The sequence below is a fragment of the Myxocyprinus asiaticus genome, chromosome 27 (assembly GCF_019703515.2).
Source record: "Myxocyprinus asiaticus isolate MX2 ecotype Aquarium Trade chromosome 27, UBuf_Myxa_2, whole genome shotgun sequence".
NCBI classification, from domain to species: Eukaryota; Metazoa; Chordata; class Actinopteri; order Cypriniformes; family Catostomidae; genus Myxocyprinus; species Myxocyprinus asiaticus.
Genome location: NC_059370.1, coordinates 24,967,328 through 24,985,562, shown reverse-complemented (window position 1 = coordinate 24,985,562; position 18,235 = coordinate 24,967,328). Strand labels below are relative to the sequence as shown.

Below are 18,235 nucleotides of genomic sequence, written 5' to 3'. Positions count from 1 at the left end.
GAAAATCCTAAAATTATGGAAAAAAGAGGGTATGAAGGTAGTATAACAGAGGCAGAGTTTACATTATATGAAATGAAGAGAGCGCTCGCAGGGGTTAGACAGACTTCTCCAGGAAAAAATGAAATTTGTGTTGAGATGATTAAAAATGTATCGTTAAACATCATTAAAGACAATACTGGGTTTGTTTAATAAAATATGGGAAACATGGAAATTACCATCTGTGTGGAAATATGGGATTATAGTGCCGATTGTTAAGCCAGGGAAAGATTAGTCTCAACCAAGCAGTTATAGGCATATAGCACTGACCTCAAACTTGTGCAAGCTTGTGGAACAAATGGTAGTGTCAAGACTGATGTATTTTATTGAGAAAAAAGGGTTATTTCCCCAATACCAGAGTGGTTTCAGGAAGGGGAGGAATACAATGGATTCTGCAATTAGTTTGGAGGTGGCAATAAGAAAGGCTCAAGTGAATAAAGAGGTAATAGTTGGAGTATTTTTCGATATAGAAAAGGCATACGGTATGTTGTGGAAGGAGAGTTTGTTAATGAAACTTGATAAAATGGGAATTTCAGGAAAGATGTATGATTGGATCAAAGATTTTTTTTATTTTATAGGACCATACAAGTAAGAGTTGGGACTTCATATTCACAAGTATATTCTATAGAAAATGGAACTCCCCAAGGTAGCGTATGCAGTTCAGTATTGTTTAATATAACGATTAATGATATTTATTCACAAATAGACATTGGAGTAGGTAGATCATTGTTCGCAGAGAATGGTGCATTATGGAAGAGGGGAAGAAATTAGACATATGTAGTGAAGAGCCTGCAGGTGGCAGTAAACAAGGTTGAGAATTGGGCAAATACGTAGGGTTTTCGGTTCTCAGTAGTGAAAACGCAAGTCATTTGTTTCACAAAAAAGAGGAAAAACCCTAGAGTGAGTATTAAAATGTATGGACAAGAGCTGGAACAAGTAGCAGTAATAAGACTGTTAGGTATGTGGATGGACTCAAAATTGACATTTGGTGTACACATTCAAAAGTTAGTAGACAAATAAAATAAAAAAAAAGAAAAAAAAAGGAATAAATGTAATGATGTGCTTGGCTGGTGCTGAGTGGGGAGCTAGTAGGCAATCACTAAGAAGAATTTATAATGCATTGATTAGATCTGCAATAGATTATGGGAGTTTGATATACAGTTCTGCATCTGCAACATGGCTTAAAAAGGAGCATTTAGAACATCTCCAGTGTTATCAATTCAAGTGGAGATGGGGGAAATGCCTCTAGAAATTCGTAGGAGAAAGTTAAGAATGAGATATTGGATCAATTGTAAAAGGGCATGAAGAAAGTCATCCAGTTAAAAAGGTACTGGAAAACTGTTGGGAATATGAATATGGAAGATTAATAAGTTTTGGTTGGATAGTCAATAAGGAGGCACAGGAAATGGGGCTGAATGAGACAGAAGTAGCTGCTTCTGTGATAATTCCAACTATACCCCCATGGCTATACTCAATGCCAGAAACAGACCTATATTTACATAAAGAGATACACAATAGGGAACAAAATATGCTATTGAAAATAATTGTTCATCAATACATTAATCAAGCATATAACAACATGACTCAAATATATACAGATGGATCAAAAGACCCAAAATCAGGCAGAACAGCAGCAGCAGTATATATTCCTCAGCACAAAGTTAAAATAGCAAAAAGAGTGACTGATCATATATCTGTATTTACGACAGAATTGATAGCTTTATCCCTGGCATTACAGTGGGTGGAAGATAAACAGCCTGAAAGTTATGTGATATGTACAGATTCACAATCAGCACTAGAGTTTATATAATATTAAGCAACTGGGAGTTAGGGTTAGTTTTTTGTGGGTTCCAGCGCATGTTGGAGTAAAAGGGAACGAGGAAGCAGATAAACTGGCCAAGGAGGCATTGAAGGATCCTGATATTAATATCAGGGTAAAGATGAGTAAAGCGAAAACTAAGGGACTGATTTTAACAGAATTAAAAAAGAATTGGCAGATAATATGGGACAATGAATTAAGAGGAAGGCATATGTATAGTATACAAAGAAATATAGGGGTGGAATAAGAACCATTAATAACAGTAAAAAGGATGTGACAATGACTAGATTGCGAATTGGGCATACAACACTAAATTAAAGTTCATATACAATAGGGAAACATGAAACGGGTGAATGTGAAAAGTGTGGACACCCAGAAACAGTAAAACATGCTAGAATGTACAGCATACAATAGAGAAAGATTGCAATTATTCCAAGCACTAAAAGAATGGGGATAATGCAGACTAGGTGCTCAAACTACAAGATCTTTGACCAAGAGGCATCCCCAGCCAACAATATTTATGCATGAAATGAGAGTGATCATGAGATTTTACCAGAAATAAATGGTTTCAACAGCTCACTGTCCAAGAGTTGTCTGCTAACTGATTTTGTCTGAACAAAAGAGGAGATGATAAAAGAAAATATGGCAGCAACAATGTTTGGAAAGATGTGGGAAGGCTGTCTGTGTCTGTTTTGGAACAAAAGTTGGAGGTAAATAAAACACCACAATGTCAAGTACAGTGTGCAGATCATATATTTATTTGTTAAAAATTCTTGTTAGTTTATTACAATAAAACATAATTATGATCAAATTGTGGCTTTCCATTCTTGTATATAAAGGTGCATGATAAGATGTGATTGGCTGGAGCAGGTCACCCATGTCGTTGCATTGCTAACACTCCAAGATCATGTGGCGATAATATCAAGCATGGCATGAAAGTATCCTAGCGTCTTTGACTGCTCAAGACTGCACTTCTCATACTTAACGACCATTATCGACTGTAGCGATTTGTCGCCGATCTGGCGTTTTTTGTCGCAGATCTTGGAAATCTTTCTGCTGCAGCAAAATCAGACGAAAAATCATGTAGTGAGAGCACGGCTTAAGGGTTAAAGGTGCACTGAGAATGACACTTTTTCTCCACTTAAAACACCTAAATAAATGAAACATTATGTTTAAAATAATGTAGGTCATACACTTACATGAGACGAAGTCTCCAGTCACATAAGTGGCCTAGAAAATGCTATGACAAACACGTTTCCAAATTTTATTCACAGCAGCGCCATCTATGATGGGAATGAAAATGAGGCTGCATGTGTGCGATAGACTTACCATCTATTCAATTATATGCATTGTATAAAGCTAACATAAAGCTCCTAGATCACATCTATTTTTTCACAACTCATGTTGTCTGGAGGTTTTTGTCTACTGAAATTTCTTGGAAAGATATTTTTTCAATGTTTGTCATTGTAGAACAATCCAAAAAAACATAAAACAACTGTACAACCCATTAAAGAGACTACCCGTCTATCCCTCACAGACTCGTTGTCATTCCCATCAAAAAGATGGCGCTGCTGTTAATAAGGTCTATTACTACAATATCACTGGTAACCGACATCGTTTGCTTTTAAAGACCATACATCTGTTGTATCAGACAAGAAACTATAAGCAAAACTAGGCCTATATTGCACTATAAAGATTTGTTTCTGACCTATTATCTGTTTTCACAAATTGAAGGATGCTCTGTCAAACAGGATGACCTCTTACTGTAATTAAGTTCATGTAAATTAGCCATTTGTAATATAAATGGCATTGTGGGACCATTGTGAGATGAAGCTAAAGTCATCAGTACCAGTAAAGGTACCAGTCACCAGTTTATTCAATAATTCAACATTTAGTAACAGACAGGCCCAAATGGAATATGCAGACATTTTTCCACATTTTCTGCACTGATTTTAGGGGAAAATCTGTGGAACTGATTTAAACATGGTGAAAAAATGAGAGCTGAGAGTACTACAGTCTTATTCGTTGCTAAAAGCATAATTACATTAGCTAAATATATATTTAATACTGAACACACAAGGACTGGTGGGGGGGTAGAACTTTGTGAATGATGGGCATTCAAATCCTGCAGAAACATTTGGAATTTTCTGTGGAATTCTGTGAGCATGGCATTCCATGTGGGTCTAGTTACAGATTATATACAATGTAACATGCCATCTCAGTCCCCACATGGGTATCATTAGAAGCATATTCATGCGAAATCAGGCCACAGAGAAAAGGCAATCAGAATTAAAGGACAAAAGGAATGGCAGCTTTTATTATTTAAAAAAATCAAACCACTAAAATGAAAATGTCCTGCCAGTGAGAGTCATTCCATTATCTATATAGTAGAAAATCCTTTAAAGCTTTAGGAAGGGGCAAATGTCTTAGCAGATGGAGTCGGGAACATCCCAAACTCTCCCTGATTTGCTGATGGCACAGCTGACGCTGAGAACGGGGTGTAGCTGCAAAAAGAATAAAACAGATAAAAGTCTGATGTACAGTAGTGAAACATGTACGCTTAAATGTCACAACAAAATAACTGATGACTGTTGAGCCTATAATACTGCTTAAACCTTTTAACTAAATTGAACAAGTGATATACACTTTACATTCTTCAAAAATATCTTTCACAAACACAAAACCTCACCTTCATAAATCAACAGAAAGCCTTCTGTGAGGCTCCCTGGAGGAGCAATCTCAACGGGCCGTTTATACTCCAGGTTGTGTGCATTTATATCTGCCCCAAATTCCAGCAGGAGCTTCACTATGCTTACACAATCTTTTTGAACTGCTGCATGAGGAGTAATCTCCATATGTGTGCCTTTTTGCACATTTGCACCTGTAATGTAATGATGAAAAATGCAGTATAATAATAGTATACCAAAATGTATGTGCACGTGTGTAATTGTAATTTGAGCCACTAGTGTCAAGAATGGAATGGCAAAAATAACTTTCTTTAAATTAGTTTCGATAGAGCCACAGTATTCACACAAAATCAGCCAATACAAATGGCTCAGTTATTGTTGTCTTTATTTGTTAAGCTGGGAAAGGAAGAAATATTTTAACTTTAAGTGTGAACTTATCAAGATATTCAGAATCCAGAAGTGCAAAACCTAACATTAATCAAAAGTTTTGGTTCTCAGGATGTGATATAATTGCTAGTTGTGAGTAGTGTGAATTTTGGGACATGTTTACCTCCATGAAGCAGCTTGTGGGCACATAGGAACTCCTTACATCAGCAAGCAGTGTAGAGAGGATTGCCCATGTAAGGAATTTTTTAATCCACATCCACACCCCATGCAACCAGTGCCTCCACACACTCGCTGTGGCCTTGAATATGAGACCATAAAACACATTAATTAATGTTAAGTTATTCAAATGTCTATCAGCAAGTCAGCTAATTATGGCTGATTTTGTGTGAGGCCCTGATTCTCTAGCTCTAGTCTTGTACCCACCTTTGCTGACTGCCTCATGGATAGGTGAAGGCTGACATATAGCCAGGGCTTGTGGTCTAGCTTTACTCTGCAAGAGCAGCTCTAGACGTGCCAAACTGCCAGTTGAACAGGCACTGAACAATGGTGCCACACCATCTATAGTTGTCACATTAACCTGAACACACAGACATAAAGCAAAATAACAGAGGGTGAAGAACAGCATGTTTGAAATGTATGAAATGAAAAATGCAAATACTGAAAATAGATTTGGAAGAAATTATAAATGTTTTATTTTATGGTAAGTGTTTATTAAATAAAGGGCCTATTTGTACTAAGAGGGAATACATATTACTATCTTTGAAAATTCAGGTTAGAAAAGGAAGAAAAATAAAGGTTTGCCTAAAATGCTGTTGCAGAAATCATGCATGAAAATGTTGTGATAATCTACCCACCCTTATGTCACTCGAAACTTGTTTGTGAATATTTGTTTACCATGAAACACAAAAGGAGTTATTATAAAATGTTGGTAACACTTTACAATAAGGTTCCATTCATTAACATTAGTTAATGCTTTAAGTATCATGAACAAACAATTAACAATGTATTTTTTACAGCATTAAATCTTTCTTAAAGTTAGTTAATACAAATACAACTGTTCAATGTTAGTTCATGTTAGTTCATAGTGCATTAACTAATGTTAACATATACAACTTATCATTTAAAAAAAAAAAGATTAGTATATGTTTTAATTAACATTAACTAAGATTAATGAATGCTGTGAAAGTATTGGTCATTGTTAGTTCATGTGAACTTAAATAATGTTGTTAACTTAAGGTTAACAAATGGAACCTTACTGTAACGTATTTAGTTATTATTTAATACTGCCTTTATATATTATTTAATATTCAAAGATTTTTTTACATTTATTTTTCAATTATATAAATATATCTTTACATTTAAAAATATAAAAATATTTGTACATATTTTCATTAAAATATTTATTATTATATAAAACAACCTACATTTTAATGAAATACAATAACATTTCAAATAATAATACTTCTTAATTATATAAAGATATAGTTTATTTTAGTGTTGTATAACAAATTCATTGTTACACCACACTAATCTCAATAAAAGAAGCCTTGTCCAGTGCTTCTTTAAGTCCTCTCAAAATAAAGTGTTACCTATAAGCCTTGCAATGTTGGCATCAGCATCTGTCAAGGCTTTGGCACAGGCAACATGGCTCCCTATGCACGCCTCATGAAGAGGGCTAATGTGGTCTGTTTTCAGCACATTGAGGCTGTGGCCCTGTGGAGAGATTAAGAGAAATGAGTATTGCATTTATACATGTATGTGCACGATTCTTCTAATCCAGATGGGGGCAGCAAAGCCCTTTTACTATCAGGGATGATGGGGTTGCAGCATTCTCACCTACATTATATGTGTATTATATTTCTAAGCCAGCAGAGAGCATATGACTAGATTAGACAAATAATTAAAACAGTAAATTATCCTTATAAATTTCCTCTCTTACTGTTTAACCACAGGTTATCTGAATGGGCCTGTATTTCACATGTACCCTTTTCTACCAGTAGAGGATTCTGCATGGAGATCACCTGAGCAATGAGAGTCTTGAGGGCCAGCAGGCTTCCTTGGCTGGCAGCATCATGAATAGAAGAGCGATCAGCCCAAGACCCTGGAGAAGAGCAAAAAAGTGGTTCGCTAAAGAGGAAATGCAAGGATTTTAAGTTGTAAAGCCCATCTGTAATAAGATCCACATAACATCATGGGGTCCAAAAGTCTGAGACCACATTGAAAAGCTTTTTATTATTATTTAAACCTGGAAATTAAAAGCTTTAGTTAAAAAACAAGTTTAAAAAAATTATGAACTATTTAAGATGTTGCACTCTTTCCAGATCACTAAACAAATGTAACCCGTTTCGACATGTCAATGCTAACTAGCATGTCAGCTCGAGTGCATGCTATCATTGAAGCAAAAGCAGGACATAACAAATTTGAATTCTGAAAATCTTTTTCTAACATTCTGCCATTTTTTAAATCAGTCTGTTATGCTGATAATTGTAATGAGATCATTTATATTAAATAAGATCAATTCAAAATTTCCACTAATTGTCTCAGACTTTTTGACCCCATTGTCAATATCTAGAATAACTTCTGATGCATTCATATGTCATCATTGTCGTCACCTCCCTTCATCACTCACTCAACTATAGTATCGCATACACTGTTGTAACTGAGACCTAGTTGTCTTTCCATCGACCTCTTTTTCTGCAATCAAGGAAAAGCCATTATACTTCTTGCTAATCTGTTTCATGTTTTTGAGGCAACCACTTTCTCAAGCATCCTTAAGTTTTTAATTCAGAAACATAAACACAACCAACTCTCTCTTGTCACAGCCTTGACCCTTTCATAAATCTTTAACTTCTGATTTTCCTTCTTTTGGTACACATTCAAGAACAAAGCTCACTTTTGAACTCAGGATCTTGCAAGTCAGTCCACAGACACATGCCAGATATCAAAGCACCAACCTTGGCTGGTTAACCAGCTCAGCAAGACTTCCACTTTGACAGAGCTTGTGTCCCTTCAGGAAAATGTTTGCTCCTTCTATAATTATCTTCAAAAAGTCACTGAAGCTGTTTTTATCCGTGGTGCCCTACTTAAGTTGCTTGGTAAATGGCAATGACTATGGCAATCTCCTGTGACTATCCCTCGCCTCTGTTCCTCTCCCCAATCACAAACTCAGAGAAGTTTTTGGAGATGCTCTGTGAGACAACTTGTTTATACCAAAAGCCCTCGCTGCTGTTTATGCATCCCGGTTGCTCTACTCAGAATCCTACAGACAACCGTCTGGCTGCACAAACGCTTGCTAAACTGAAGATTACTGCACTTCTTTTGCAGTCAAAGTATGGGGGAGAGAGGAGGCAGAATCAGATAGCATGGCTTCGATTCTGCATATTTATACAACATTGTAAATAGCAGCCTGGCAGCCATATCTGAGCTTTGCGTCATATACATGTTTGCAGACTCCTTAATCCCTCCCTGTGTATGATGACGCACAGGGTCTGGGGGACTGTGGTCATGTGATCTTATGAAGCAAAGCACACAAATATGAATCATGAGAGCTTGTTTTGAACAGCTAGAACTGAAGTGTTTGAAAGCTTTTAAAAAACATATAACCTGCCGGAGCTGTTGTATCATTTGGTTGTGTTAAATTAATCAAAGTAATTCAAATTATTGTGCTCTGTTATTTATTCCATGTCACACACTCAGTACATGTAAATTACATCATCCCTTCCATTGGGAATGCACCTAGCTTTATACAAACTCTTACTGCCCTCTATTGGACTAGATGGCATCAATACTCATTACATCCCTTTCCTTTAAATGTTAAGAAATAAGGAAAATCACCAAGATCTTTTAACACACATCACCAAATGTGCATAATTCCATAACATAACAATGAGTGGACAAGAATTCAATAACATCACAACAAGTAGAAAACACAATTCATATACTAACAGTCTACCCAATTTCATCACATCCAACCATGACAGATTTTTTATTGTCCCTCTATTTACAAGTCCATTCTAACAGGGGGTTTTCGAGCCCTAATAGACCTGCGTAACACTGGAACTTCAGTCACTGGTTTAGATAGAGAAGGTTCAGGAGATGGCATTTCATGAGGTTCAGAGGACTGCTGTTCAAAAGACTGTGTTTCAGGAAATTGCAGTTCAGTGGTTGGTACTTCATAAGGGTGCAATTCAGTATCTAATGATTCTGTGAAAGTCTCTTGAGTCTTAAGCAAACTCCTTCGATTTCTCCTTAGAATATGTCCATCTTCAGTCTGAACAAGCTTTTTTCTTCCTCTTCAGTTCTCTCCACATCTCTTTCTGCAAGAGGTTTCAGGCTCTGAGCTGCCTTATCATGGTACACTTTTTGCTTCCAATTCAAAAGCTGCATGTGTTTCCACAACTGGCTCTTTTTTTTTTTTTCTTTTAGATGCCACTTTTGGCAGGGTGTCACGCAGCTTTCGATTCATAAGGAGTTCGGCAGGAGATAATCCACAACCCAGAGGAGAAGAACAATAACTTAACAAGACCAGATATGGATCCAAGTTACTCAGCTCCTTATTTCAAGAGTCTTTTTACAATCTGAACACCCTTCTCTGACTTCCTATTAGCCATCGGGTAAAGAGGACTCGCATTAGTGTGTTTAAACATAATGTTCTGCAAAAAGATGAAATTCTCGACTACTATACTGTGGGCCATTATCACTTTGCACAATCTGTGGTATTCTGTGCCTTGCAAACATGCTTTTTATGTGATGAATCACATCAGTTGCCGTGGTATGACGAAGTTGTGCAATTTCAGGATCATTTTAGTAATCGATTACAAGCAAAAAGTCCTTACAGTTCACATGAAAAAGACTGGTTCCAACCTTTTGCTATGGCTCCACAGGTACATCAGATATCAACATTGGTTCTTTGGGTTGCTTGTAATGGTGTCTGAGACAGGTGTCACACTTACTGATTAATGCCTCAATGTTGAGATTAATCCCAGGCCAATAAATGGCTTGCCTTGCACTTCTTTTGCATTTTTCAATGCCCAAGTGCCCCTCATGTATTTGGCGAAGCATGTCCTGGCGCATTGATCCTGGAATAACAATTCTATTTAGTCTCAACAGCAATCCATTGACCACACTCAACTCTGCCCGAATGGGAAAATACTGTGGACACTTGCCTTTTGTCCATCCTAGCTGAAAATTGATCATTACTTACTGCAGTACATCATCTTTAGCGGTTTCTTCTGCTATCAGTTTCAACATCTCATCTGAGACTAGTAGAGATGCAACAATCATGTTTACATGTCTTTCAACTTCCTTTGAGATGTCAGAATGTGGAGGGTACAGGGGCTCTAGACAAAGTATCTGCAACAATGAGATATTTACCAGGTGTATACAGTAAATTAATATCATACCTTTGCAGGTATGGTATGATATGACCAGGATGGCGCCGCAGATGGCAGCCACGGTTTGGAGTGCTCCAATTTTTTTTTTTTTTTTTTTTTTTTTTGGTCCTGTGTTTAGCAATCTTTTCCCAGTCAGTTTTACCAGGGATGAACTGCTGAACATTTGGCAGCACATACCAGACAATCTTTTCCCGTTTTTTTAATTTTTTATTATTATTAAAAAAAATTATTGATTCCATTCAACAAATTAAATAACAGACATAACAGAAAATGCGGAATCAAATTATATAAAATTAAACCCTTCCCCCCGAACATTTTTTGACAATATTTTAACGTCTAGCTAGATTAGGGAAATTGGACAGTAACTCTTACACTCGCTTGGATCTTTGTCCTTTTTAAGAATCAGACTGATCCGGGCTTGTATCATGGTTGGCGGAAGCTTTCCATTCTTTAATGAGTCCGTATAAACTTAGGGTCTGTATAGGGTTGCAACGTATGAGATTTTCACGGTACGATAACCGTCTCAGAAAATATCATGGTTTCACGGTATCACGGTATACGGTATTACACGATTATTATTATCACTTACTATGACCCTTAAAGGAGTGAAAACAGAAATATTTTTTGTTTTTTTTTTTGGTTGTTTTTTTTTTTTTTGGTTGTTTTTTTTTTTTGGTTGAACAAACACTTTATTATAATTGAAATTGAAACCATTTTTTTTAATGGAAGTATGTGTAAAAAAAAGTCTCCCTTTTGAAAATAAATAGAATAAATAAGAAAGCTAACAGAATTATAATAATAAACCAAGTTATAAACATGATGAAAAAATGGCATGTAACTATAACATGTTATATAATTAAAGCATGTTAGTTTACATGTTAGCATAGCATGTTAAATTAACTACTAAATAAAAAATAACATCAGCTGTGTGAGCTTTTAAAGTAATGTCCTATGATTATTAATAATTAACATATACTGTAGGTGCGCGACAGCACAGCCAGACTGCTCCTCTCTGTACCTTTATCTCAGTGATTCTCAACTGGTTTTGCTTCAGGACCCAGATTTTACATTGGAAATCAAGTGGTGACCCACCATAGTAAAAACGTAACCTGTATTTAATGTATCCTGGGTTACATTTCCTTTTATGTTGCATAGATTTGTTCATGGTTTTCAAGTACAAGGCCATGCATCAAGTGACATTATTATTGTTGATGTCAACAACAAAAGCGAATGGAAGTTTTCTCTCCCCCCTTTTAAAAAATTGAAGAGCATATTTACTTTTATGAGCCCATTATTATCCCGTTTGTGTCCTACTTTCAAACATAATTCAAACAGAACATACAAATTACACAGGAGGAAAGGCTCCTCATAACCACGGTTAGGTCAGTGTAGCTAGTCTTAAATAATAGTAATAATAATAACAAATTATAGTATTTATGAAAAAAATAAATACTAGCTGAAACACATCTTGAAACTTTAACTACAACTGCCACTGTTGATATAATGAGGTCTAATGTATTCTACCTTTAGATTACTTCATAAGAAACTATAACATTTTGAGAGATTCTCGTCTGGTTGCATTTTTTTTCTCAATACCGTAGATAAGCAAATGTACATAGTATGATAACCGCCAATTTTCATACCGTGGTATACCGTGAAACCGGTATACCGCTGCAACCCTAGTTCTGTAGCATAAGATATAAAAAACTCAGCGGGAAAGCCATCTGGCCCCGGAGCCTTGCCTGTAGGCAAGGCCTTAATTACCTCGCCAAGCTCCACCAAGGTTATTTCAGAATCAAGAGAATTTGTTTTTGCTCAGTCGTCAGTTTAGGAAGTTCTAATGGTTCCACAAAGTTTCTAATATCCTCTTCAGTAGACAAAGACGTGGAACTATAGAGATCAAGACAGAATTTTTTAAAAGCATTATTTATATCAATGGCTGAGGTTAATATTTCACCACCAGCAGAGTTCACTGAGGGAGTGGTAGAAAAAGACTCTCTCTGTTTTATACATCTAGCCAGAAGTTTTCCTGCCTTGTCCCCCGACTGAAAGTATGACTGTCTTGCCCTGAACAGCCCAAAATCCACCTTACGTGACAAAATAGTATTATGTTTGTATTTCAATTGGGTCAATTCTCTGAGGCCATTAGATGACATTCGGCACTTCAGTTCTGCCTCGGCACTTTAATATTCCCTTCCAATTTCACGAGTTCTTGTGCTTTGGACTTTTTGGTGAATGAGGCATACTGTATGATCCGGCCCCTAAGAACCACCTTAAGTGCCTTCCAAGCTATGCCCACAGAGGATTCTGAGGACCAGTTGGTCTCCGTATAGACAATGATTTCAGTCTTTAGCATTTGTTGGAATTCAGGATTTTGCAAAAGGGATACATTACAACTATATGATTTCTTTTTCTCCGTATGTGGCAACATCTCTAAACACACCAGGGCATGATCTGAGACTAAAATGTTTCCAATTGAGCAATCAACAACAGATGAAATGAAGGACTTAGATATATATATATATATATATATATATAAAATAAATAAATAAATAAATAAAAATCTATTCTAAAGTAAATCTTATGGACTGATGAAAAAAATTTATAGTCCCTACCAGATGGGTTCAAAAGATGGACCAAGACCAAGATTTTTACACATCCTGTGAAGCGTCAATGTTGCTATAAGGGGCTTGCACACTTTTGCTTCACTATGATCAAGGACTGAGTTCATCAAAAGATTAAAGACTCCTCCTAATATTATATCATGAGGGGTGCCAGCAGCTTGCAACATCCCTTCAAGATCTATAAAAAAGCCCTGATCATCCACGTTAGGTGCATAAATATTAGCCAAAATAAGACTTTGCCCCTAAATTTCAGCTAAAACAATAATGACTCTTCCTAATTTATCTTTACTCTGTTTGAGACATTTGAATTGTAGATGTTTACTTATCAGTGTAATGACTCCCCTGCTCTTACTCGAGCCAGCCCTATAAAAAAAATGCCCACCCCATATCTTTCCAAATTTTTCCGCTTCCTGCGGAGAAAGGTGCATTTCTTGAAGAAACATTGTATCATATTTCTTATGCTTAAGAAGAGAAATAACCTTCCTTCTTTTTATGGGGTACCCAAACCCATTCACATTCCATGCAGAGAGAGACAATCCACTCATATTAACATTTAACCTTTTGACTTATAAAAAATAATAAATTGTGTGTCAAAAACAAGATTATAAAGACCACATTCCAACATTGGTGCGACCATTAAAACCTGAACATCCCCCAGAACAAAAAAAAAAAAAACAGAAAAAAGAAAAACGTGTATATTAACCCCACGCACGACAACGCCAACAGGCGTCCATCCCTCCAAACTCAAACAGTCCATGTACACCTACGAGGACCCCCGCGACAACTTTGCCGTCGGATTGCTCAAGTCCAGTGTTTCTATACAAATTTTGTGAGACAGAATTTCACAGCAAAAGATAATCTATAAAACAAACTCCAGCCAATAGGTGGAACAAACTCAAAGTGCATGTAGATTCATCCACAAAACTGTCCCGAGGTGTGCCACTCTGCAAAATAAACTCCAGCCGCTAAGTGGAACCAGCACAAAAAAAAAAAAAAAACGATGATTGTGGACCAACATTGACCCCCTCACCATTCTAAAGAGCACTGTGGCAGCAGTGGAGTCATTCAGGTTCCTGGCCACTACCATCTCACAGGACCTGAAGTGGGAGACCCACATTGACTCCACGTTCAACCTGCCACAGGTGCTGCTGATACAGTTCTACTCAGCAGTCATTGTCCTCTGCACTTTAGTAACTGTCTGGTTTGGTGCAGCTACGAAATCGGATATCAGAAGACTACAAAGGACAGTTAGGACTGCTGAGAGGATTATTGGTTGCCCCCTGCCCTCCCTTCAAGAACTGTACACTTCCAGAATGAGTAAAAAGGCTGGAAAAATCACTCTGGACCCTGCTCACCCTGCCCACTACCTTTTTGAACTGTTGCCATCTGGCAGGTGCTACAGAGGACTGAGCAACAGAACCTTCAGGCACAGGAACAGTTTTTCCCTCAGGCTATCCATCTCCTGGACAGTTAAAACTGCCCCATTGAGCAATAATTATATGCAATATGAAGCATAAGTCTATTTATATTTATCCAACTCTGATTCTGATACAATGGATTCGAGGTGACATATCATTCAGGTTTTTTTGAAAAATGGAGATTAATGGTTTGTGATCTGTATCTGCTGTAAAGGTAGGTAATCCATTGATTTATCCATGAAATTTATCACATCCGAACAACAAACCCAAGGTTTCTTTTTCAATTTGAGTGTAGCGTTTTTCTGTCTCTGTCATGGAGCGAGAAGCATATGCTACTGGTTTCCAGGTTCAATAGTAAGCATCTCCTTCAACATTTTCCATTCCTGATTATATACGGCAGTCCACACAAAGTCTTTGTCCTTTTGTATTAACCTTCGTATTAACAAACTTGCCAAGGATATTTACCATGCCCAGGGCACGTAACACCTCCATCTTGTCAGTAGGTGGAGGCCTATCAAGGAGGGCCTGTATTTACAGTGATCTGGCTCTACTACTACAGAAAGCTTATCACCTAAAAAGGTAATCTCTGTTGCCCCAAACTGACACTTTTCCTTATTTAGCTTAAGTCCATTCACTCAAATTCTTTTCAGTAGTTTCATCAGTCTCTGATCGTGTTGCTGAAGTGAGGATCCCCACACAACAAGATCATCAATATATATACGAACTCCCTCTAAACCTTCAATAATGGTGCGATGAAAAAATCTCTGGGGCTGACATAATTACAAATGGAAGCCTAAGAAAACAATATCTTCCAAAAGGTGTATTGAATGTACAGTATTAGCTACTTTCAGAATCCAATCTGATCTGACAGAAACTATGTGAAGCGTCTAATTTGCTAAATAACTTGGCACCTGACATTTCACTAGTGATCTCCTCACGTGTGGGAATCTGATAGTGCTCTCATTTGATGTTATCATTAAGGTCTTTGGGGTCTAAACATTAAGTCAACATTGGGTTTTTTAACACAAGTAATGAAGTTCACTCTGTAGGTTGTTCTGTCCATTGTATAACTCCTAACTGTGTCATTCAATCCAGTTCTTTTTTAAAACTGGCTCCCAGGTGTGCTGGTACTCGCCAGGGAGCATGCACAACTGGCTTAGCAGCTTCTTTCAACTGTATTTTATAGCTGAATGGCAAAGTTCCTTGACTAGTAAAAATATCTGAAAATTGTTTCAAAATGTCAGGTACTTTGTCACAACCCATCTGTAGATACACATTTTTCTCATTTATTTGATAGACTCTCTTGACCAGCTTAAGTCCTTTATAAGCCCTGTCTCCTAAGAGATACTCATGTTTATTGGGAACTACAACAAACATCAGATTCTGAGTCTTTCCTTTTACTTGAACCTTCAACCGACACACTCCATGTGTCTCAATCGGTTGTCTGTTGTAGGCTTTGAGTGGGACTATACGTCTTCGAATTAAAGGTCTCTCTTTTAACGTTTTCACATCCTTGATGCTAATTAAGTTAGCCTTTGCCCCAGTATCCAATTTGAAAGGCACAATATTCCCATTAACAACTAGAGGAGCAATCCACTTATCAAAATCTTCTACCTGTGCATATTTTACCTCTTGTTGTGACACCATCTGAACATAAAATTAATCACTCAACGTGTCACTGTTATTTGTGTCATCCACTACATGCACTCTGTTTTCCCATTTTTTTTTTTTTTTCTTGAAAACACATTTTTGCATAATGATTCGGGCCTCTACAACTGGAGCATTTTTTACCAAAGGCTGGGCACTGTCTGGGCTTATGTTTGTCTCCACAATGTTTGCAGTAGAATGCTTCTGTTTCTGTGTATTTCTTTGATCGGAGCGTCGCTTTTCCATGAATGAAATAACATCTACTTCAGTGTTAAGAGAGGCCATCACAGGAACACAGGTGTTGTATCGGACTGTGTTCCCCATCGGAATCTGTTTCCCACTAGCCCCGATAGGGTATGGGGTTAAGGTAGGTTTGGGTAGGGAAGGGAAGGGTTAGGCTTAGGTTTGTGCATGTGGGAACACATTCCGACAGCGGAGAATGTTACCGTCAGATACTGTTTCCCCCATACGGATCTGCTCGGGGGAAACATCCCGACGGGGAAACAGATTTTGACATAACACCGGCAACGTCATCAAACTTCAGCACTTGCTGTCTCGCTAATTCACTGGACTGACCCAATTTTACAGCATTGTCTAATGTAAGTTTGGGTTCTCTTAACTGTCTTTCTCAGAGTTTCTTATCACATATGCCAAACACAATCTGATCCCGCATCATTGATTCTCGCAATTCATTAAAATTACAAGTTTTAGCTTTGATCTTAAGATCTGTTAGTTTAATTAATATGTTTAATTTGATAAGTTTCTTCTTATCCGCCTCTTCAGCCAAAGTAAACGTGTTATACACTTCCACTGCGTCTGCTCCTGCAATAGTAAGTAGCATGGCAATCTTTCTTTCATCAGTAGCATCCACCCGACCAATAGCTGCAACAGCTCAAACTGCTGTTTGAAACTCCTCCAGTCAATTTCAATAAACCTGGTGGTTTAATTGCATCCATTGTTTGAAGAACCCCACTCCTGGTACCATGTATAATTTGGTTGTGTAAATAAATCAAAGTAATTCAAATTATTGTGCTCTGTTATTTATTACATGTCACACGCTCAGCACATGTAAATTACATCATCCCTTCCATTGAGAATGCACCTAGCTTTATACAAACTCTTACTGCCCTCTACTGGACTAGATGCCATCAATACTCATTACAGTTGTTGCTCAGCGGACTGTGCACATAATCACGAAATCAAATAGTTATGAAATATAGGGTAGGATCTGTTGGAACATGGGGAGCCAGGTTTGAGTACAGTTAAGGTCATGTCACATGCTACTTTCAAGCTATATATATATATATATAATTTTTATTATTATTATTATTATTGCATGAATGATGGCTGCTATATGTAAATAAATCCAACCACATTGCAATAAAAGCATTGTGCAATAATAGTGTTGTCCATGCTCTAAATATATCCATGCTATAGGAACATGCTTGCAATAGGAAATTAAATCCACATTCATGCTGTCCAAATGCTCTACTTACTATACCCTTGACCATTACCATAAAACTCAGTTGAAATCCGGGCAGCCTCTTTTCGGTTGCCCTTGATGATGTAGAAATGTGTGAGTAAATTAATGGTAATTCTAACGAAAAGTTTGAAGCAGAAGAGGGCCAGGATGGTGAGGTAAACATCGGACAGCTGTGCTGCAAATGGCCTGTATTTCTGTCATGGCTGTGTTATGAATGTTTTGTGGCAGGATATGCATGCAGACTGCTCTGTTGATCTTTGAGCTCTGTATGCCACCCCAACAGCACCCCCAATGCACCTAGGTCCTTACTGCAGCTCAAAAGAGGTTTGGGAGATCAGTTGAATGCATTAATAACAGGTGCTAGACTGAGATTTCTAACATTTGTTAGAACATACAATTTTATATAATTAAGTTACTGTTAAATATCAATACAATATATCAATACAAACAAAGTCATGTAGATCTCAAGCATACATTTACTCTTAGTGTTTATGTATCCAATTAAACAATTTGTGAGTTTGAGAAACTGATAGATGGGCAGTTGACATTAAAGACTTTGGTTTGGTTGGACACCAAATAACAACATGAAATGATCCATAAACATGAAATTATTCATTCAAACTATGTGTGTTTTATTATTTATACTAATGTATGTATTTATTATTAGGCTATTATTATTACTACAACTACTACTATTACTATTATTATTTATATTTCAAATGTCCTGGAAATTGTCCTGGG

General features: G+C 37.0%; 1 protein-coding gene across 1 annotated transcript; it reads right to left on the bottom strand.

The window, feature by feature from the left end:
• Nucleotides 1-2,632: 2,632 nt before the first annotated feature.
• asb5a (ankyrin repeat and SOCS box containing 5a) lies at nucleotides 2,633-17,951 on the bottom strand. Its single transcript, XM_051658063.1, is given in 7 exon segments — nucleotides 2,633-4,359; nucleotides 4,545-4,736; nucleotides 5,093-5,134; nucleotides 6,585-6,642; nucleotides 6,951-7,030; nucleotides 17,508-17,758; nucleotides 17,944-17,951. Coding segments are annotated over 7 exon segments (759 nt in total). The 3' UTR covers nucleotides 2,633-4,231.
• Nucleotides 17,952-18,235: the final 284 nt, after the last annotated feature.